Raw genomic sequence first — 23,501 nt, forward strand, 5'->3', positions numbered from 1 at the left:
CCCTGGATCCCTGGAAGTGTCCAAGGCCAGGCTGGATGGGGCTTGGAGCAGCCTGGGATAGTGGAAGGTGTCCCTGCTGACCCACTCCAAGTAAAAACACTACTAATTGTCATGTAGCTCAATTATCATTACATTGGGCAGGGTCAGGGTTAATCACTAAGGGACATCTTCATCAGAGCCTCCCAGCAGCTGCTCAGCTGCTCCTCAGGGCTGTGGCAGTGCTTTGCCAGCTCAGGGTGCTCCCCAGAATTCCCAGGGGGAAGCTGGAAGATCTCCTTTGGACTGACATTTGCAGTCACTGTGAGGAATAAGTGGCTGTGAGTGTGAGGGCTGAGCTCTTGCTCCTCCCAGCCCAGGGGCATCTCCAGCCACCCTGTGGAAGCAGAGGAGGCAGGGTCAGCAGCCCGTGTGGGTCTGGGGTGCCCCAGAAGTGGGGGTGCCCCTCAGCTGCTCTGAGAACAGATGTATTTTCATACCTTTAATATCCTATGCTGTAAAACCAGGGGATTAAGAAGTTGCCTTGCCTTGCTCTGGGTCTTTCCCAGCCTTCCAGCTGTCCCAAGTGTTGGATGTTTGCCACCTTCTGGGATTGTGTGATGGATGAAAATGTGTTTTCACCCTGCACTGTAACTGGCACTGCTCTGTTGTGCTCAGCAAAGCATTCAAGTCACTGCCAGGTGAGAGATGTGCTCTGCATTTCCCTCTTGCCACAAGGTCTGAGAGGGCTCCAGAAAAAATCCCCCCAAGTTTGCCAGCACCTCATGATATAAAACCTGGCTTAGAGCTGGGAAAGGGAGGCACTGAGGCTTCAGGTTCAGGATGCTCCAGGTGGGACTGCTGGATGCTGGAAGCTCAGCTACCACAGAATGTGCCTCCTCCAGCATTATTTGGGTGATTTGGAATCACCAAATCAGGTTTGGGAGCTGACAGTCCCCAGGCACATTGCTGGATCACAAACACTTTGGTGGGAAAGCTCCCTCCCCCTCACTTTGGGCAAAATGAAGTGAAAAAGCAACTTGAACAATTCTTAGCAGTCCCTTGCATGTGTTCCTGCAGGAGCTTCCAAATCAGCTACTGGAGCAGTGGATCTGGGGCTGGGCAGCACCTGGGGCTGGAGGAGTGGCTGCTGCTCCTGATTCTCGTGGTGCTTGCAGGGACAGGCTCTGCTCAAACACTGGAGCCCAAATGTCAGTCACAGAGTCATGGAATGGTTTGGGCTGGAAAGGACCTTAAAGTCCATCCAGTTCCACCCCTGCCATGGCAGGGACACCTTCCACTGTCCCAGGCTGCTCCAAGCCCTGTCCAGCCCAGCCTTGGACAGATCCAGGGGCAGCCTCAGTTTCTCTGAGCACCCTGTGCCAGGGCCTGCCCACCTCGGGCTCTTTCTGGCATCAGATTTCTGCACATTTACAAAATCTTCACCAAAACGTGGGGGGTTGGGTTGTATATAAATGTGTCAATAGATGCCACAAGCTGGGCTGAAAAACCTGTTGGATTTTTGTGTCTGCCAGGGCTGCTTGTGTGTGATTTTCCTTCTGATGGGAAAAGGGCTGTTAATCAAATTCAAATCCAATTCAAAGCTGTGTTATTGCTCCTCCCTCACCCACTCCTGCTCCTGCTGTTGTAGGGAAGCTCTGGGAGCAGCAGCATAGACCACATCTGCCTCCTGCCTCAGCAGCTTCTGTCTTCCCCATGGAACTGAGATTTTTTAGCCTCATTTTGGGCTCCTTCTGCTGGGCACAACCAGTGCAGCAACTTGCACAGAGGGTGCTGCACACCATGTAGGGATGAGGTGTAATTAAACACATTTACTGATGAGCTGCAGGCAGACATCACCCCAACTCCTGCTCTGCAGCCTCCCCATCCTGGAGACCAGCCCCAAGAGGCTTTGGATAAGATTTTGAGGGTTATTCACTTCTCTCTTAGTAATGAAACCTCGGGCTGGGTCCTGGTTTTAGTGGCAGTGTGATATATTTTCTGGAGGTCAAGTCAAGAGAGGTTTCTGGCTGAACATGCCAGCTCTGCTCATAAAGATGCCCAGATATCCTCATCAGGGGTGTTTTTCTGATGTGGTCACACATTTTCCAACAGCTTAACAATCAATGAAGGCACTGCAGGGAAAATCTCTCTCCTGCCTGGGGAGCCTGAGATCCTCATTACCTCATAACTGAGGGGGGATAATAATTCCTCAAATCCCATAAGAACTGCAGTGCAACAGCTGGCATGGAGGTTGTAAGGGCTCCCTCCACCAGGCAGAGGTGACAGAGCTGATTCATCTGGATTCATCCAGAAGGAATGGCTTCCCCTGGGCTCAAATTCACAGCTGAGAGAAGTTCTGCAGGAGGAAAAGGAGGTTCCAAGGAGGGGATTAATTCCAGGTGAGGTGTGGTCCTGTGACTGTGCCTGGCTGCAGGGATTCCTGCCAGGAGATGAAGCTGGATTCAGGGATCCCTTTGGCTTTGCTGGCAGCTGAGGTTCCACAGGAGGGCTCAGCAGTGCCATCCCCTCCCTGCCCCCACTGCCTGCAGCTCATGGTTTGCCCAAAGCCCCTCCATCGCTCCCACTCCAAACCTTTCCCTGTCACAAACCTGTTTTCAGGAGTTCTGAACACAAACCAGCTCCCCTCACCCTAGAACTGAGCAACATTTAATTCTGCTGCTGAGATCACACGATTCTGCCAGCACAGGAACATCAAATCCCAGAGTGGTCCAGCCCAAGGTCTGTTCATCCAAGCCTCCAACTGCCCTGAGAGCCCCTCTCAGAAAGGGGGGAAAACCAGGCAGCACCTCCACAGAGAAGGAATATTTGGGATAATCCTGGAAGAGCTCTCATTTCCACCCATTTGTGTTTTGATGGCAGTGCCCAAATGCTGACTACACTAATTTATTGTGGATATAAAATACTTAACTTTGGGGGGAAATCCTCTGGAATTGTACTCAAGCCTAGACATTTTAATGCAGTGGATGTTGCCCTTGAGGACATGGGTTAGTGGTGGCCTTGGGATGGTTGGGGAACGGTTGGACTCGGTGATTTTGGAGGGTTTTTCCAATGATTTAATGGATTTAATGAATTCTTAATGATTCTGTGGCTGCAATGAGTTAAATAAAGAGGTTGTGCCAAGTTTGGAGCCTGGGGAAGAAGAGGCCCAGGAGGGTTTGTTTCACCCTTTTGCTGAGCAGGGCTTGTGTTTCCTCCTGCTTGGGCAGTGTTTTTCTGGGTGATCTTTATCCAGAAGAGTAAATTTGGGTGACTGTGACCTGTCCTTCTTCATCCTTGTCACCCTGGCTGTTGCTCTCTGTGCCTTTGCCTCCAGGTAGCCTAAGAGCCAAAATATTGGTGACAAACACATCAAAGCATCTTGTGATCATTATGGGTCTTTTCCAAGTTGGGATATTTGATGAGAAAACAAGGATTTTTGGATCCCCTGTGCCTTGTGGTGAGGATGAGCTGGATTTGCAGCTCCCAGGCTCACTGGGAGGGCTGTGCTGGCTTTAAATCAAGCTGTGCTTGCCACTTGAAGTTGGACCTCCAGGAATTAGGCAGACTTTGGGAAATCAGCACTTGGTGCTGGCTTTGGGTGGGTCAAATGGCACTTTGCTTTGGAGGGAGCTGATGGAGGGTGGGTGTGTAATTTTGTTTTTCATCTAATATAAATGAAAAGCCAATTTCTTCTCCTGACCTGTCAGACATAGAGGGAGATGGATCTGGAAATCTCCTTGCTCAGGAGTGTTTTTTCATCCTAAGTAGCTTCTCCTGCTCATCTGCTGAGCCACCAAAGGCCAGCTGTTGATTTATTACCCCTGGTGTTTGATCCATGGGCTTGGGCTTATCCTGGGCACCCAGTCCTCCTCTAATGCCAGCCCATTAGCAGGGAGAGCTGCTCTGCACTGTAATTACAGCAAACATGACATTCCTGCTTATTTCCCTTCCCCAGACCTTCAGATTTCCACAAAGAGCATTTCACTTCCCCCAGTGATTCCCTGGCCATTTCCCCTCCTCCTGGGATGGGTTCTTTTCCCTTCCACACCCCTGGAGGGATGAGGTTAATGTTAAATAAAGTGAGAAGGAAGGAGTTTGCTCATGAAACTCTTCAAAGGCCAGGAAGTCTGCAAAAACCTCAGATCCTGTGGATAAGGCAGCAGCCCAGGAATGAAAACAGAATTTCGGTGAAAATTAATGTCCCAGGTGGGAAATAAGGGAGGCTCTGACTGGAAGAGCAAAAATTGGTGCCCAACTTGTAAGTAAAAGGCAAAAGTAGATGCAAAAAGCTGAGCATGAGGTGTCTGTACAATTCAATGAACCAGCCAAATGAAAACCTCATCACTTCCTACCCTGCCTGATTTTAGTTCTGGCTTTAGTTTTGCCCTTCTCTGAGCAAAGGATCTGGCAGATTCCTTTCCGTCTTTCAAGCAATTTGTAAAGCTAAAACCTGGTCTAACAGGTAGGCTGGGAAACAACCCAAGTTGTATTTTCTCCACCATCATGACCATCATTTGTTTTCTTTTTTCCACAGTATGTGAAAGGTGACATGGAGTATATTGAAGTGTACAGCAGCTTCACAGTAGGATTTTCCTGGGATGCAAAAGAAGCCTGAGGACTTTTTACCCATTTTTCCACCAGCAGGGCAGGCACAGATGAGTGTTTTCTGATTTTTGTGCTTGAAGAATCTGAAGAATGTCTGTTCATTTGATTATTTTTTTTAATTCCTAATTAAAAAAAAAAAAATATTAGAGAAATGAGGTTAAAAATCACTTGTCTACTCCTTGATCATGTTTTCAACAGCACATTTATACCCCAGCCAAGAGAAAAGCAGAGGGGCTCCACCCCTTGGTGTTTATGAGCCTGGAGAAAGCCAAAGCTGTAAAATAACACCCTGACCCTTGGTGAATGGGATCCAGGTGAGCCTGATCCCAAATAACTGCTTGCCCCAATCTCATGAAGCAGCAACTCCTCACAAACCTGAATTATTTGTTCAAGGGAAAAAACAGGGGAAAAACTCGGTTTAGGTCCATCTGCCAGGTAGGATAATACAAGGATGTGAGAATTTGACTTTAAAATATGTGATAGAAGCTTTAGTGCCAAGCTCTGCTAAAAAAAACCCTCCAAAACCTCTGGGGAAAGAATAGTAGAACATGAAGAATGAAAATATATGTACTGAAAAAAAACCCAAACAAACAAAAAAACCAAATAAAACCACTCCCAACCACTTGTTGCGTTTCATCTACAGCAAGATGTCTGATGGCTTAAAGGGCCAACAGAGGACAAGGTGAATAGAGCTGATTATTTCTATGTTGAGAACCTGACAGGTTCCAAGCCTGCAGTCCCAGCTGATGGCTTGTCCATGGCCACTGAAACCTGCACCAAAATTGCCAGTTTTCTTTCCTTTCCAAGGAAATTTCCACTTTTGCACTGATGAACAGAAGAAAAGCCAGTTCCTCAAGTGTGGGCTGTGGAAGGGGGAGATGTTTCCATGGAGGTGAGTTCATGTGCAAGGGAATAAGCAGAGGGGTGTTTTCCATCAGGTGTGGGTAGCTAGAAATGGGAAGTGGGCAGGGCGAGAACCCTCATATTTCATCATTACTGAGTGTAACTCAGAGCAGGGCAGGGGAATGGTTCCTCCTTTCTTTGATCTCACTGAACAAGAGGGATTGCTGATACATTGTTAAACAGGTGAATTATTTGAAGTTTGCTATCTCATGGCTTTCTGGCATAAGAAACACAGTCTCTAAACACATTTCCTATTTTCTAATGTAACTATCTCAGTATTTATTCTTTCAGGATTTATTGCTCTTTCCTTGCTTTTGATTATTTTTTCAGTCACGTGCATGAGTTTGCTCACTACAGAGTCCACATCTGTGTGTTTGCTAAGCTTGGGCAGTTAGAAGTGAAAAACCATGAACTACTCTGCAGAATGTCCTCAGACATCCACAGATCAGCCTGACATGTGGTTGATTTTCAGCTCAAGCCATCCTGAGATACAGATGATCCTGTGAGGAAGAGCTGTGGCTGCTCCATCCAGTGCAAATGCAGAGATTTGTGGTCACAGCTCCTTTCTCCATGGACATCACCACTGCCAGCACAGAAACCCTCACGCTGTTCTTCCTTGATGCATCAACATGGAAACTGCTGTGGGTTGTGCCTGTAGGGACAAACTTGGGATATTGACACCCTTTAAGAAGTTTATTACGAAGCTACTGCCAGGATCAGTCACCATCAGACGCAGCTGGGAGATGAGAAGATGCAAAAGCCGTGTTGGTTGTCCTTGGATGCCTTCAGTGGCAGCTTCTGCAGCCCAGCAATTCTGTGGATCGGTCTGAGCACCCCAGGGATGCTCCTGCACCTTCTCTGCTGCCCCAGGGGGCTGCAAGAGCCTTCTGGGGCCACCCAAAAACCACTCTGGGCCTTTGTGGAGCCCATGGCACAATGCAGAGTGGGGGCAAAGAAAAGCTTCTTTGGAAGATGCAAGCAGGAGAGCATCACCCACACTCTGACTTCCAGCTACCCTCAATACTCGTTCAAATCCTGCTGGGACACTCAGGCTCAACTTTACTCGTGCCCTGAAGCCCTTGTGCAGAACCATCCATCACCGTGCAGGCAACATGAAGTCTACACAGCGATGTATAGAAAACATGAACTTTATTGAACTAACTACACTTCCCAGCTTCAGCTAAGGACTGAGAACATGAAACCTACACCTAAAAATCTTAAACTTGAACGCTTTGAAGAACTTTAACTGGGGCTGCAGAAGACTTCTGGGAAACCTATTTTTCCTAATCACAAAAAGGGCTCCTAACACCTGTGGGTGGGAATGTCCCAGTACCCGGGCTCGGTCACACATTCCCTGCCGTGTCCAGCAAGGCCAGAGCCGAGCTGGGGCTGGGGAGTCACAGGAGAGGCGAGAGGTGGAATCTCCTCCTTTTCCCAGTGCCAGGGTTCCTTGGCCTCTTCCCCCTGGGCACCGGCCTCTGCCGGGGCTCTGGTGCAGGCAGTGCCCCATCCAGGCCCGGTTCTCCAGCAGCAGCTCCTCAGAGCAGCCGTGGCCCGGCAGCACGGCCGTGCAGAGGCCGAGGAGCTCCGGCTCTTCTGCAACACAAACAGTGGAAGGGGTACAGGGACACTCCAGCCGGGCTGAGAACGGGCTCCCCTCACACCGCACACACGGCCCGGCTTCCTCAGAATCCTCCGGGGATGGCTCCCAGCCCTCCCTTCAGAATCACAAACTCCATCGCAGCTTAGCCCGGGGGTGTCCCCAGCGCAGGGCACACAGCCATGGCACAGCCGCCGCCTCTCCCCACAGCCCCCGGCACACGGGCCCGGACCCGCCGAGTGCCGGGGCAGAGCCAGGCCGGGGGAGCAGGGAGTGACAGTGTTTGTGTCCTGTGCTGGCCGCTGGGGAGCCACAGCTCCAGTGCTGTGTCCAGCTGAGGGCTCCTCCATTGCTGAGGGCCATTGAGGGGCTGGGGAAGGTGCAGGGCAGGGAAGGGATCTGGGGAAGGCTGTGGAGCACATGTCCTGTGTGGAGCGGCTGAGGGAGCCCGGGGGCTCATGCTGGAGCTGGGGAGGACAGATCTGACTCTGGCAGCTGCTTGCCAGGTGGGGGCTGGCTCTGCTCCCAGGGAATAAGGGACAGGACAAGAGGACACAGTCTTAAGTGTCCCAGGCAAGGTTTAGGTTGGACGCTAGGAAGAATTTCTTCCCTGAAATGGTGATATTAGAATGGGCTGCCCATGCGTGTGGTGGATGCGCTGTGGCAAGAAGCGTTTAAGGAAAGGCTGGACGTGGCACTCAGTGCTGTGGTCTGGTTGCCACGGTGGCGATCGGTCACAGTTGAGTCGCCGATCTCAGCGCGCTCCTCCAGCCCAGTTTATCCCGCCATTCCGTGATGCCGTGTCCATCTGGCCGCACGCTTCGCTTCCCGCGGGGTTTGGCCCCGCCGCGCCGCCGTAGCGCGTTGCCTCAGAGCCGCGGCGGCCGCGGGTCCCGGCGATGTCGTTCCGCGACCTCCGCAGTGAGCGCGGCCGGGGCGGCGGGGCCGGGCCGGGCGGGACGCGGCACCCCCGGCTGGACCTCCCGGGGGACTCCGCTCGGCTGCACACGGAGCTGCCGGCGGGCGGTGCCGCAGGGGTGCGGGGCTGAACCCGGCGGTCCCTGCCTGGGAGGGGTCCCCGCTGCCGGGGGCCGGCACAGCCCTGCACGGGCGGGACTCCCCCCGCCCCTGGCAAGCACAATTAAATGCTGGGTTTGCAGGGAGAGGCTGTGCCCGCGTTGGTTCAGCTCAGTGAATCTCCTTAAAAACGCCTGCTTTCACTTTGGCGTGTTTTCTATTGAAATTAGATGATTGATGTTAATTATTGAGGTTTAATTTTGTACCGGGCATATCTCATGGTAACTAAGCAGCACTCTGTAGGGGATGGCAATCTTAAAGCCCTTATTGGATATATAAGAAGGAATCCCTGCTCTTCTCATTTTTCAGATTTTACTGAGATGATGAGGGCGCTGGGGTATCCTCGACTTATATCCATGGAGAATTTCCACACCCCAAACTTCATGCTTGTGTCAGAAGTGCTGCTGTGGCTGGTGAAAAGGTTGGTGATGAAGCCAACAGATTTTGGGCTGATGCTGGGATGTGGAGAGTGTGCTTGGAACTGATGATGTGCTGTGAAATTAGGGAACTCAGTGATATTTAGCCACTCTTTGAGCTCTGCTCTTCTAAATACCAGATAGAAATGTGGTAGCTTGCAGGTTTGTAGCTTAATGACACAGCTTGGAGTAGCAAACCCAGTGACTCGGTGCTGGCAGAGGTTGCACTCAGACGGTGGGCACACTCAAATCAAAAGTAGCCTTATCTCTCTCCCATATTCTCCAAATTCCACAGCCATCCTGTCCATGTCTGACCTTTTATCCAAACAGGGTGATCTGTTGTGGGAGCTTCACCAAAACCCAGCCAGTTCTTGCCTTGTTGCTACAGATGTTGGCTCATTGTGGTATTGTCCTGCATCTAGCACATGTTTAAAAGAAATAAAATGGTTTGGTTCTAATCTGCTACTGTCTAGTTGCAGTTTTACACCCACTCAACCCATTGACAGACTTCAGTTAAATATTCCTGGGTCTTAAAGTATTATTTGTTATACTTCTCTCTCCCATTTAAGTGTAAAATTATGGAGGTTTTTTAAGATGATGCAGTAGAACATTATAATTGAAACCAACATTGACCAGTTTGCCTGATCACTATTTTTTGGCCCAGATAAATAATAATTAATATCTATTAACTTTAATTACCAAGTCGTTAGAAATTTGCAGAGTACTCCTGCAGTTGTAATGAAATAGGGATATACTCACAACCATTCAAAATTACTTGGATTAAGTTGCCTGAATAGTCTCTAAAATGCTGCTGTTACACTGAGGGTCCAAATCACTGAATTTCCTTTTAGTCTTCCCTGGTTCCTGCAGACTGGCCACTTCTAGAAGTTTCTGCATCTCACTCATGGATTTTCTTAAGCATTTCACAGATTTCAGTTAGTTTTTCCATAAGTTTCCTTTACTTGTGAGAGGAGTGTGTTTGAACTGATGTCTGGCTATGAGCTCGTGCAGTGTGTCAGGTTTTACAGCTCTTGCAGTTTGTACGACCCCTCTGTGTCCATTCCAGGCTCTGGATGCCCCAGTCTGCAGCAGGAATTTACACATTTATTTTCCAGTCTTGTCCGTGCTTACTTTGTGTGTTTGATTTTTGCCTCACAGCTGAAGCAGGCTCTACTGTTGTAATCTCCAGCTGTTGTTTGCACAGGTATGAACCTCAGAGTGACATTCCTGCGGATGTGGAGACGGAGCAGGACCGGGTTTTCTTCATTAAAGCTGTGGCTCAGTTCATGGTGAGTCTGCCCAGGAGCTGTGCTTGGGCTGAAATCCTGAAAATCTGAAATTCTGGTTCCATGGCAGCTTTAGAGCTTTCTCTCTTAACCCCACAGAGTTTCCCTGCAAGGGGTGGCTGAGTTTGTGTTACATTCTGGTGCTGCTTTATCCCTGGAAGTGTCCAAGGCCAGGATGGACAGGACTTGGAGCAGCCTGGGACAGTGAAAGGTGTCCCATGGCAGGGGTGGAACTGGATGAGCTTTAGGGTCCCTTTCAACCCAAACCATTCCATGCTTCTGTGATCCTGTGTCTTGTGCTGGTGGAAATTTGAAGAGGATAAGGCATGCTGTTACTGACATTCTGTACTTCTATCTGCAGAACTGGGAGCTAAATAAAATATTGGGATCTAAACCAGTATTCATCCTTATCTCTCCTTATTTATAAATTAAAGGTAGCAGTGGAAGACACAGCTGTAGATGGGAAATGTTTTTAAACTATTTAAATTGTTTTAGAAGAGATCCCACCATGGTTATTGGTAATCTTGGATGCCTGATTCTTTCCTGTGCTTGAATAATCCTAATTTCTGATGTTTTCATTATGATATAGGATCATGTATTGGTATATGTTGCATGAGGTTTCCCATAGATCAAGGCATGTGTTCTTCTCTCAGATCAATTTTTTTATGCATGAGAATATTTAGGTTGGGCTATCAAATTTTTTAGTCTTGTGGAATAAAACAACATTGTTCTTCACATAATTCATGTTATTTTGAAGCAGTGTGAGCCTTTGATGTTATCACACACTTAGATTAACTCTCTTCATGATGTGAAAAGAACTTTCTGGGGCTGCAGGTGGATCTGGAAGTAATGGAAGTTTTTATGCTAATACCAAAGATGAATTAACAATACTTTTTTTAAGAACTTAAAACATATTAAAGTGTCATTTTAACAATATTTCCCTTGTCATTTATGACTAGTGTGCACCATAAATTCTCTTAATTCTTAATTTTGCCATGTTCAGAGCAGGGTACATTCCTGTACATATTAGAATGTACTTTTGAGCCCTGGAGCATCATGAGATGGAGTGAACAGGTCTGTTTTGTTTGGAAGGGTTTCCTCCTCCAAGCACAAGTCTGGAAGCAGAAATAATGTAATGCTTTTCACTAGCTAATTTCATGTCAGAAATCCCAGGGGTTTTGGAGAATTACATAATATGATTCAGAAAATGAAATGAATGAAAATTACTTTGATCATCCTGTACTTAGTCTCAGTTAATATTACAAGTTAATGTGGGCATTATTGTAGGTTTTCAGCATTTTCAGGATGAGAGAAGCTTGTAGACATTTCCTTAATAATTCACTGTCCATGCAATCCACAATTATCTTCCCCAGGAGTTAATGGCTTTATGTATCCGTGGGCAGATGTGATGGAGACAGAATTGCCTCAGAAGAGAATGTCAGGACAGATCAATCACCAGGGAATGTAACAGGAGCCTTGCTCTGCTTTACTGAGCAGGGAGTGAGGGAGGTGTTAATTTTCCACACAAATTAGATACTGCTCTGTGTTCCTGGCAGCTGGAGAATTTACCAAATGTCTCCTTCCCAGACCCAAAAGTTCTGAAGTGCCTGCAAGGTCACCTTAGGTGGGTTTTTTAATCAATTCCCTCCTTAGAGCTGCCCTGATCAATGGGGCTTAATATCTGGCTTCTGCTTGAGCCCACTTGGATCCAGATTTGAAGTAGAGTGCAACAAATATGAGCTCATCTCATAGAAATTCATTCAGGAAAACAAATTCAGCAATTCAAGGGCACAAAACCTTTTGCAAGAGTCAGACATTACAGACAGATTTGGCTTCCTGATATTAATGAAGCAGATTGTGAAGTTAAGCAAATTTTCTGGCTGTTGCTGCTGTTCTTGTTGTATATTTATATTTTTTTGTTGCATTTAACCATCTGATCTTCAGAATAAATAGCTGTGGTTTCTAATGGTTCTGTAAAACTAGAAAAAAATGTGTTATAAAATAAAACAAATTAAATAGGTGGGTGTCTCAAACATGAAGTGATGGAGGTGTATTTCCAAACATGAAGTTGTCTTCTTGACTCCACAGTGTCATTGTGCCAGTCTGAAAAATAAATTTGTCTGTGTATTTTTTCTCTTTTTAAGTAGCCTTCGAATGAAAACTCTTTTTTTTCCTCTTACTAGTCATTGATTTTACTCTCTTGAGGGTGAATGAAGCAGAAATTGGAACTCCTGTTTCTAACAACATCCTTTATAATTTAGTGCATCAGTCCCCTTTGGATAGGGGATGTTTAATAGAGTCTGTCAATTTAATGACCACTTCTCCTAAAATGGAATACTTGCTGTTTCTGCAATTAATTTTTTAGATTGCTTCTACTGCAGGGGAAGGGAGGTGAACATACCTGGCTTTTCACTTTGTGTCTTGGCTCACTGGAGGTCATTCTGAGACCAGCATTTCAAAAGCAATTAGGGATCTTTTGTGCTGTGAGTCTCATTTTCCCCTGGCTCAGAGTGCACAGCATCAGGAGCCTGTTCTGGAAGTTTGGGCTTCAGTTTTCAGGAATCACAGAAGAGTTGGGACCTTGAGCTCTGGCAGCCTTGGGGCAGTGCCCCCCTGCTTTGGGGGAAGGATCTTTTCCTGAGATCCCACCTGACCCTCTCCTAACACAACTCCAGCCAATCCCTGGGTCCTTTCTCTGCAAACACATACAGAGAGTCATTTTCCTCTGCTGGGTTGAGATTTTGGGGAAATATTGGTTGGAAAATAAAATCTAATTTTAAAGTCACAAAGTTTTGACAAAATACACCTGAATAAACATGGGTCAATATGAATTTGCTTTGTTTCTTTGGAAAAGCTGGAGCCAAATCCACGGTTTGAAGTGTGCTGCTTTCTCTCTTTAGTTTCATAGGATTTTTTCCTTCAGTCCATTGTTCAGTGAAGCTCAATGCAGAGCTTTAATTGTATTGTATCAAATATTGTAATAGCTGAGTCTCTTCCCCCAGCTTGAAGATCCTACTCTATCAGAGCCTGAGGGAATGTGAATTCCTTCCAGGAACACTGCAAAACCAAAGCTGTGTAATACCACCAGTGACTCATGGATAGGCTCTATCTGCTACAGCTTTCCCAAAGGAGAAACATTTCAGCAGAACTTTCATCTTTAAAATCTACTGAAAATAAGATGTTAAGTCACTTTTGTGCTTCATGTGTCATTTTTAAGCTTAATTTTTGGATCTGTAACTAGTGATCATAATTTTTTTTTTCTTGCTTCCTTGTTTAGTTATGCCACCACAAAGACTCCCTCAAAGTTGAATCTAAAATTTGTGGTTGGCTCCTTGTGGCTATTCTTTTATAATATAAACTTACCAGGAATTTCAAGAATGACATTTATGCCCTTTTTGTAACAGACAGTAATTTTCCCCCTTTATTATTTTGAAGCACAAAAAGATAATCTTAGAATTTTTAATGTTTTTTTCCTTTTTGTTCTGTCTGTACCTTTCAGAGATGGGAGGCAAGGGAATGAAATCACTAATATCATAGCAGGGGGAAAATTGAGAGAAACAAGAAAACATTTGGAAGGTGCTGATGGAAGAGAAGACAGTTAAATTAGGATAACTGATCTTATTCTTGCAACTCATTAAGGGTGAAATTTACCTCTCTGCAGCATCATCACAAGACCTGGGCAGCACTTACTTTCCACTTAAACTTAATTTGAATTTAAGTAGTGCATAGGGTTTTTGCAGATCTTTATTCAGGGAAGAAATAATGATAGTTTGGGGGTTTTTCTGCAAATGTTCTGACATGCAAAAAGCGCACAGCTTTCAGAAAAAAATTCTTCTAGTAATACCAGTATTATGATGAGGCAAACTGGGTGTCCAAACAGGAGGAATTATTCTGTTCAGCAGAGCCTGGTGCCCCCAGAAAGATCTTGGAGTGCAGATAACTGAGGATTTTTTTCTTTGTGACTGCTGAATTCTTTCTTTCTTGCCCAAGGCTACCAAGGCTCACATCAAGCTGAACACAAAGAAGCTGTACCAGGCCGATGGATACGCGGTGAAGGAGCTGCTCAAGGTCACCTCGGTGCTCTACGGGGCCATGAACACCCAGGGAGGGGAGCGTGCCGACCTCCCCGAGGAGGACAGCACCAAGTTCAAGTTTGATCTGGGCTCAAAAGTAAGCAAAACTGGCACTCTTGTGTTCACTTGGGAAAAACTCATCTGTTTTCTAGCTGAAATTTAAATGGAGAATGTTCTGGCAAGGCAGTTTGCAGGGTTTTATATCAGACTTTCAGTTGGTGGGGTTCTGTGATTTGTTTTAATCTCTGAATTCTCAACCATAAGCATAATACAAGGCAACAGTGGCACAAAATTGGTTCTGTTTGTATTGAAATGCTTTGGACACCATAGAAATATTGGAACACATTGGAATAAAGATTATTTTCTATCTACTAAACTTTTGCAACAGGAGGAGCTTCCAAAATACTGACTGAAAGTTGATTTTCAGCCCATTTGCATTGAAAGTAAGTCTTTCTGTGACCCTAACAGACATCAAAGCTGTTCCAGCCCTTAAAATAAAAGCCATCTCTAGATATTTTAGAAGCACCTTCTCTAAATACTTGAAAAAAACAATAACCCAGCACTTTGCTAAATAAGAGGAATTTTTGTTACTACTTTTGTAAGTAAAGATGTCCCTGCTCATGGCAGGGGTGGGAGTGGATGAGCTTTAGGGTCTCTTCCCACACAAACCATTCTATGATTCTCAGTTCCTGTGATTCCTGAGAAAATGGGAGACCCACAAGTGATTCTCCTCTGGGTTAGTCTGATGTGTCTCTCTGAAAATACAAGGAAAAACCACTCAGTAGATGCTCAAAATTTCATTACTTACATTGCAGGCTCGTCCCATTCCTTTTGGTATATGAAGTTTTTACTTCTGCTTATGAAAAAGGTGATATTTCCCTTTGTCCTGGGCTGCACATGAACCAACAACTGCCTGAGCCACAGTTCTGAGGAGATTTGTGGGTTTTTTTTTCCTTGGCCTAAAGTATCTGGGGTTTCACTCAGAAACCTGTACCCAACAGGGCCTCACCTGGACTGTTTCAAAGCCAAGAGAGGCTCTGTCCACTTATTCTAGAGAACAACCTCTGGCAGAGTTTTGACCTCCAGTGCAATTTTGACACCAAAATGAGAAATACCATAGGTATTCTTTGTGATGTTGGGGATTCTCCTGCTATTCAGCACTGTTGCTGTGTTCCCAGATTGCTGACTTGAAGGCAGCTAGACAGCTTGCTTCTGAAATCACCTCCAAAGGAGCAGTCCTGTACGACTTACTTGGCAAAGAGGTGGAACTGAGGGTAAGTACATGCTGCAGAGCATGGAAAAACTTATGTCCATTGAGTGCCTCAAAGGAAAAAAGGGAGAAAAATCTCAGTTCGTATTAACATCTGCATCTGACATGAATATTCTGTGAGTTTGAAGGAATGGGCCTGGCAGTTTGCATTTCCTTCCTACTCCTGTTCATGGCTGGACTGCAGGCAGCCTGAGGGAACAGCTTGGCATTTTCTCTTCAGCAGAAAACTGAAATATTCTCTGTTTGGAAACACATGTGCAGGCTATGGTGGTGGGGATGGATATTCTAACAGATAAAAGATGAATGCTGTTAGTTTTCCAAGGGCAAGGCTCATTATTTCTGTGGCAGGAGCTGGAGGCATCACAGCCTGCAGGGTGCATGTTCTTGAGCTTAGCTGGAGAAGGAAAATCAAAAGCTGTTGTATGAAGTCAGTGCACACTGCCAGGAAGTCTTGCCATTATTTTTTTCAGTGTCTTTATCTGCAATGCTGGAGATTCTTCATTTTCTGAAAAGAGACTTCAAAGGAGGGAGACCCTGCATGGTGTTGGAAATGTTCAGATGTCTGAGCTGTAGGGAGTGCACCCTTAAGAGCTCGACAATTAATGCTCCCAGAGCCTTGTTTGATGGGGTACAGGTGTTTCAAAGGGTGGCTGATACCCTGGGAAGTTCCTCCATGGAACACTGCCTTTCCTGCTGGATCTATACATCACTGTGCTGTGCAGGGTGTTCATATTTCAAAAGAGAGGGAGAAGTGATAATCCACTTTAACTCAACAAGCACCAGTGTCACACAACTGTTAATCAGTTACTTCTCCTCTTGCATTCTTGCCTAATTTCTTGGTTTTGAAGGAGTTTTCACACAGCTGTTGTGTGATATGTTAATATTTGCTTTAGTGGAGCATTGCACCCTTTTGCTCTGAGTACCCCATCCCTGTAACTGCTAAAAGTCAAATACAGATCAGGCATTTTTAAAAGTACTCAAGCACTGGTTTGAATTGGGTGTTGTTTAGCCACTTGAAATCAAGGTTTTTTAGTACACAGAGTTTAGAACTGGGCCCTGGCAAAGGGCCCAGCACAAGTGGAGTGTGCTGAAAGCATGGGCTGAAAAATGGAGAAATGAGAAAGTGCTTCAGTGCAGCCACTTTTCAGTAAGGCCATTAAGAACTCTGGAGTGGGAGCCTACTTAGAGGTGCCATTTCTAAAAGGATTGGATTTCTTAGAGAGAGCAGTGAGCACGTGTTCCTTGTGGCTGAGTACACAGGATGGGGCCAGCTAATCCTGTGTGAGTGCACAGGTTGTATTTTGCAAAAAGGTTTGGTAGATGGAGTTTGTTATCATTTGGAAATGCTGTCCTGGGAAAGGTGACCTGTGCCATTAGCTCTGAGTGCATTGCCTAAAGGCAGCAGGTAACAGTGGCAGCACAGGGGGAGCCTCCAGAGAGCTGCAGAAGAGGCTTTTGAGCTCTATTCCTTATGATTTGGGGCTGGTTCCAAGGTTTTTCAGTGATTTGTTAAATCTGAAGGACCCAGTTTTGGCTGGCATGTTAAATGTCAAGTTTGGTACATGCAACAAGCCTGAGACTTGAGCATGTAGCAAAGCAAACAGGTTTCAGGTTAAAAGTTAGGAGGCTATAGGAACCAGTTTTGCAGCAGAATTTTTGGTTTTTAATTATCATCCCCCAACTTTGCCTTTCACTCAAAGGATGAAATTTGCCCATCACGGGAGAGGCTTCAAGCCAAACTCTGCTGGGTTGTTTCATCACTGTTGGGTCTGGGGTTTTTGTCAGTGCTGAGGGCAGTCAGGAATTGCCCTTCCTCATCTACACATCCTCCCTGGATCCTTCAGGGAGAGGTGCTCAGGAATGGCATCCTCTGCCTGCCCTTCCCACCCCATTCCAGGTGGGAAAGGACTGAAGTTCATTCTGGCTTTGGGTGGGGAGTAGAGCTTTGCTGGTAAGCACCAAATTAGCTGCCATTAAACCAGGATTACTTCTATTGCTTTTTAATGTGCAGATTATTGATTTCCATTGGTTATTTTCTTCTGGCAGTGCCTGGCTAATTAATGCTCACACTGAGTGGCACTGCCAGAGGGTTTGTGCTGTTGAAGGGCAGGGGAGCAGTGTGGTTTAAATTTTTTATTCCATTATCTCCTGAAACCTGTTGCATGTGCTAAAATCTATCAACAGCTGTCATAGTTTTTAAAGGAATTTGAAAACACGGGAGTTTTTATGTTCCCTGAATCTCTTTTCTCTTTTTCCAATCCATTCATTTCCAGATATTTAAATAAAAGCCCTTCCTACCTAAGCTTCAACCAGCTGATGATAAATCTTGTTTCTCTTAAGTGAAGATGGCTTCATTTTCCAGGAACTCTAAAGGAAATGCCAGCATTTGGCACTAATGGGTTGACTAGATCTGTTTTCATAGTCTGAGCAGCTTTTGGGGAAAGAACATTGGGGAAAAGTGAAGTAAAACTCATTATTTTGTTTGGAAATGTTGACTCTAATTTGCTCCACAACCTTTACCTTCTCTGTTGGAGTCTTTTTTCACATAATTTGTATAGAAACTGTGTAGAAAAACTTCATACACTAGAAAAAATTTCATTGCTCCAAGTCATGAAACACTTTTTTAAATAAATTACTTTCTGAATAAAACCAAATTTCAGCTAAAGAAGAATTGGGGGAATGGTTCCTTTAGATTTATTGGAGGTAGAGAGTGCTGCAAATGTATGTACATATTTTTGGGAAAGAGTTGAAGTCTGATTTCTTGGAAATGTGGTTCTGTGCCTTTCTGAATCCTTTGCAAATACCTTATTCCCTGACTGAATATACAGTTCTTCTGTATATTTAAACTGCTTCCCAAGTTAATCTATAATGCTGAAAAAGAATCTTTAATTAACAGGAGAGGAAGAAACAAAACCTACAGGGTGTGCTGAATTCAGACTATGGTGGTGTTAAGTTATGTGGGAGAAAATATTCCAAACAACCCCCAAAGCTGTATTTCCAGAGATAAATCCCAAATACAATTACTGAGTTCCATGGGAGCTGTGTTGTTTCTAGCCCAGCTGTGGATGAGCACAGTGCAGGTTATTGGTGTCCCGTGGCAGTGCTGCAGACACAGAATTTGTATTTTAAAACACATTTAAGCATTACATTTGGAAGGTAATTTGCAGCTTCCAGTCTTGCTGGTCTAATATTGGAGTACTGAAATTGCAATTGGGATTTGTAGTTTAGTGGAGCTGATGAATGAGTTTGGTACTGCACAGTGAGATCCCTAAATGAAAAGCCAATTCCATGCAAATTCCATGCATGGAGAAATACATCTTCATCTTTATTGTTTCCTTTCCTGCCAGGGGCACTTTCTCTGCATTTCATTGCCATGTAACTTTAATTCTCAGAATATTTACAGTTACCTTTGGAAGAGTAATCAGGCAAGTTGAGTTCTGGGTGTTTTGTTTTTTTTTCACAGGGAAGGTGGGGTTGATTTGGATTTGAAATGGGGATGAGAGATTTTGTTTGGATTTCTTTCTCTGTCTTCCCACACGGTACTTAATGAATGGAGAAAAGAAGAAGTTGAAAATACCAGTCTGTGATTATGGCTGTCAAACCCCAAATCAAGAAAAGTAGCAAGAGAATTGATGTCAGCACTCAGGCAAAATGCAGCACTGCTTCCCTATGCATTCCTTTTTCTTGGATCTACACAGCTGTCATTCTGTACATGGAAAAAGATGTTGGAAAAGCCAGTGGTGCTCTGTATCCTAAAAACATGGCAAGAAATGGGGGAAATGGCCAGATTAACCTTTGGGGGAAGGGAGGGGTGATGAGCTGGTCCAAGTCACTCTCCAGCTCAAAATAAAGCAGTAATGAGACTTTCAAAGGCAGTTGTCCTCAGCTGAGGAAGGGTTCTCTTGAATTATCCTACAAGGGAAATCCAAAAGGAAAAATTGCTGGCTGTTTATAGCTCTGAGTGCCTCCCAGTCTGCTTCTGCCAGAGGTCCTGGGCCACACTAGCAGGAGCCTGTCCTGAGCTGCCCTGCTCAGACTTGCTGAATTATTGGGCATGGGAAGATAATGGAGCAAAATAAAAAAAATCCCAGAAGAAAACTGCCTCTGTGCTGCTGGCAGGCAGAAAGATTTCTGACTTTCTCAGGCTTGTTTTAATTTTATTTACCTCTTAATTAGCTAGAAGCCCTGTAAAACTGAAGAAAAATGAAAATAATATTTTCTTTTAAGGCTTTTAGCTTGTTCTGAAGATAGACAATGCAGTGAGTTTGTTTTCCACTGCTCCTCTTGGCACTTACCCCATCTGTGTCCTTGAACAAAGTGTTTATTCCCTGTATCCGCTCCTGTAAATAAAGGAATTGCTGAATTTGGTAGATTAAAGCTTTTAACAGCCACATGAAGTGTTTGCCACTCTGTGGAGGATAAATTCTGCAGCAAGTCCAGGGCACTGCTCCCTGTTATTGTTATGGATGCCCACAGCACCAGCTTGTTCCCAAACTGATGGGAGTCACCGAGAATCTCGTTACCAACTCAGCTGGGAAAGGCTGGAATTAAACTCTTCAGAGAGCCAAAGGCATTTAGACCCAGCTGTGGAACTGAGGCAGTGTTAGTTCAGCACAAAGCCTTGCCACTAAGGACATTTCACTTGGATTTCTTTATTCCCAGCTTTTGGATCAAAGTGCCCTTCCTCCCTTCCTTCCCCCTCCTGCCGCTGCTGCTCGGGGGGAGAGGGAGATGTGATTTCAGAGATGGCTGCAGCATTCCCTGCTCTTTGGAACTTAACTGCAAAAAATCATTTTATTGGGAATGTTGGAGGCATTTTTCCGCCTGCCAAATGTTACTTCTGGATACGAGACACTGCCTGGGGGAGGCTGAAAAATTAATTTCTCTCATTTCCTGGGCTTTGGTTACAGAACTGCCACACGTAGAACTTCCAGTGGAAATGTGTAACTTAAAATTGCCACAACTCTAGAGAATTACTTGGTTTGCTTCAGTTTTATTGAGCAGTCCTGCTTCTAACCCAAGCCAACCCTATCACTTTGAGGAAGAGGGCTTATTGCAAATTGGGAAGCCAAAATTAACCCTTGCACCTATGATCCAAGTGTTGAATCAATATTAGAGTGCTTTAACCAGAACTGCAGTTGTGTGTATGTGTTTAAAGGCAGAAATTATTTTGTATGACCTTCCCAGGAGTGTTCAGCTTGAAGAAAAAGCATCAGCTGTAAAGTAGTGGTTGGCACATTTCTCCTGGAATTTTGGGAACTGGTGATGTCCAGTGGAAGGCATCCTTGCCCATGGCAGGGAGTTGAAATGAGGTGAGCTTGCAGGTCTCTTCCAACCCTGCTCTTTTTTTTCCTTTGTAAACCAACCAGCAATGCCCTTGCAAGGCCATTTCTAGCTGATTGTATTTGGAATTTGACTCACAAGCTTAGAGCTTCTGCTCTGGAACAAGAAGTTCCTTGTCATCTTCCCACAGTCTGGAGGAGACATCCCAGGCCAGCTCCTGGCCAGGGAGCCATGAAGTGATCTCCTGTAGTCCTGAGGACTGATGGAAGCTTTTCCAGTGCCTCAAATCTTACACAGAGTAAATGAAAGGTGAGGATTCTGAGGGTGTGGAAGGATCACAGGAGGCACATCCTGAGGTTTGTGAGCTGAGGGTGAATCATTGGCATCAGCTCCAGAGCCAGAAGATGGATGGACCTGGTGAGGGAGGGAACAGAGCAGTGTAAATTCATCCTTCTCAGAAAGCTTTAAAGTTCCCTTTCCTGCCTCAGCAGAACCACATGCAGGTTACTTTTGATTCTTTTTGATCCATTGAAAAATTAATTTTTTCAGTTACTTCTCTCTCCCAGACCTCCTTGTGACCCTCCATGGGTTTTACACACTGGGATAGCTGAGGGTTTGGGGCATTTGAGGCTCTGCATTGCTGAGGAGGAAAATGTCTTTGTGGACACCCTTTGGATACTGCTGAGATGAGCATGAAGCCAAGCAGCATAGTCTGGAAACAGCAAAATTCTCAATTACTGTGACTTTAATGTCTTGAAGGGGAAAATGGAACTGTTGGGAAGGGTCAGATTCCTTCAGAAGGATTAATGTCCCTCATGAGCCTTCCTGTTCCTGTATAACAGTGCCAAATCATCCATCCCCTGGATTGGCCAAATGTGATCCCAGCATGAATAATAAACTCCTAAAGGAGAGCTTTGTGGCCTGCATGGACAGCTGGAATTGCCAAGGCCCTGTTTGCAAGGAGCAGGGGATGTGGGGCTGCCTGGATTGAGGCTGAAGTGGCAGGGAGGAATGCACAAACTCCTGTCTGCATCAGGCTTAGAACTCCTGGGAAACAAAGGAAAATTCAACCTGTGGTCAAAAACTCAGAAAAAGAATCATGGAATGGTTTGGGTTAGAAGGGGCCTTAAAGATCACCCCAGTTCCACCCCTGCCATGAGCAGGGACACCTTCACTATCCCAGGATCCCCCAATCCCCATCCAGCCTGACCTTGAGATTTCCAGGCATCCAGGGACAGCCACAACAAGACCAGAGTGTTAGGAAAAAAGCTTTAATTTCTGTTCCTTACCACAAAAAAAGGTGTTTAGAAACCTCTGCTACACCTTGAGCACATCAGAACATGTTATTACATCACATTTATCATCAGTGACTTGCATGCTGGTCATGCCTAATTACTTACCTTGGTTCCTTCCTGCAGTTTGGAGGAGGATGCATCCATTTTTCCATGCATCAGGCACACTGGAAGCTGCTTTATCAGCTTTTGGTCCATAAAAATGAAATTCCATTACCAGTTGAAAATGCTTCCTTGGGCATATTTGCAGAATGGGTTTGGCAATAGTGGCTCTTCAGTGTTAGCTGTGAATGAAGTTCCTGGGGACAGGTTCCCAGTAAGGTGAATTTGCAAAGGGTCCTTCTAGAAAAGAGAGATTAAAGATAAAACTTTCCTCTCTGTGGGTGTTCACAGGGTAACAGGAAATGGCCCAGTGACTGTTACCCAGGGAAGCTGTGACAGACATCCACCCACAAAAACAGTCAGTGGTTTTGATAGAATCACCATATATTTATTTCCATTATATTTCCCTGATATATTACTATTTTTCCATCAAATTTCTTATCTTTTCCACTTAGACTTGTTACTCCAGAGAGTCAAAGTTAGGTTAGGGGCAGTGTTGTAACAGTGAAGTTACTCTGCCCATTCCAAGGCAGAGTTTTAAGGATGAGCTGTGTGTACAGAGGATTCTCCTCTCCATCTCTTGGGGTGTGAGGGGTTAATTGCCCTGACCTTCTCCTTTTCCAGTCTAACCCTGATTCCACAGTCTGAGAATACAAATTCTGGCCTTTCCACTGCTCTGCATTTCCCTGACAGATTTTTCCAGGCAGATGTGGCTGTAGGACTGACCTTGTAGAAAACAATGTGGACTTCTGTGGAAGACTGTGATGTGTACATGAAACTTCAGGGCTGTTAGAGGGAAGACAGAAGGAAGAAAGACATTGAATTTGCATAAATGATTCCACTCAAAAGGGCAGATCCTCAGAAGTTTCTCCAAACCCATCAGCTCCTTGCCCTGCCCCACTGCAGTGCCCTGTGCATGTTCTGGGTGTTTCACCAGGCTGCTGGAGGGGAGTTGGTGAGGGAGTTGTGTATGATTACAGACTACAGCCCTTGCTGTTCCTTTGACCTCTTTGCAAGTGGAAAGGACAATAATTCCCCTTCCTCTGCTGTTTGAAGTGTGTTGGCTCTGTGGCACAGACTCTCTGAGCCCAGTGCAGTTGGCAGGGCAGTGTCTGCACCAGACTGGGGCTGGCAAAGGCATCACAAATAAACAGGGATTTTGCTGGTGCTGGCAAAGGCCTCACAAATTAACAGTAATTTTACTGAGCTTCTGAAATGCTAAATGTTCCCAGAATAGCAACTGAGCTACATTATTCTTCCCCACCCTCCTCCAAAACCATCTACCTATGGAATTATTTGGGAATTTGTATTGCACTGATGTTTTGTATCTTATTTCTGCCCAAATTCACTTTTGGTTTGGAGTTTTTCTCTGTGCACAGAGAGATGTTCACAAGCACTTCAAGCAGTGTGAACAGTCACTGCCACCAACAGATGTAACTCCTGTCACTCTCCCCAGCAGAGTGTTTGTTCTACTTCTTTTCTTATGCCAGGACAATAAGCCTTTGTGCAGCATGTGGTGGGATTGCTCAGAGACCTGACCCAGCAGAGGAATAAGCTCAGCACAAAAAGCTGCTTTTATTTTTTTGCTGGATGAGCTCCCAGGTTGGCTTCACCC

General features: G+C 45.4%; 1 protein-coding gene across 4 annotated transcripts in view; it reads left to right on the top strand.

Moving 5' to 3' along the window:
- The first annotated feature begins 5,397 nt into the window (after nt 1-5,397).
- CLUAP1 (clusterin associated protein 1) overlaps nt 5,398-23,501 on the top strand; it is a 57,652-nt gene continuing 39,548 nt past the window's right edge. For 2 of the 4 annotated variants that reach the window (XM_015643254.3, XM_015643251.1), the window contains exons 1-5: nt 7,929-8,008; nt 8,474-8,585; nt 9,785-9,869; nt 13,857-14,036; nt 15,118-15,213. In XM_015643254.3, coding sequence (XP_015498740.1) covers nt 7,987-8,008; nt 8,474-8,585; nt 9,785-9,869; nt 13,857-14,036; nt 15,118-15,213 — 495 coding nt within the window. In that variant the 5' untranslated portion in view covers nt 7,929-7,986. Of the gene's footprint in view, nt 5,477-7,928; nt 8,009-8,193; nt 8,386-8,473; nt 8,586-9,784; nt 9,870-13,856; nt 14,037-15,117; nt 15,214-23,501 lie in introns of those variants that run through there. The other 2 variants (XM_033517921.1, XM_033517922.1) reach the window with 2 other exon arrangements.

Source organism: Parus major, chromosome 14, assembly GCF_001522545.3.
Source record: "Parus major isolate Abel chromosome 14, Parus_major1.1, whole genome shotgun sequence".
NCBI classification, from domain to species: Eukaryota; Metazoa; Chordata; class Aves; order Passeriformes; family Paridae; genus Parus; species Parus major.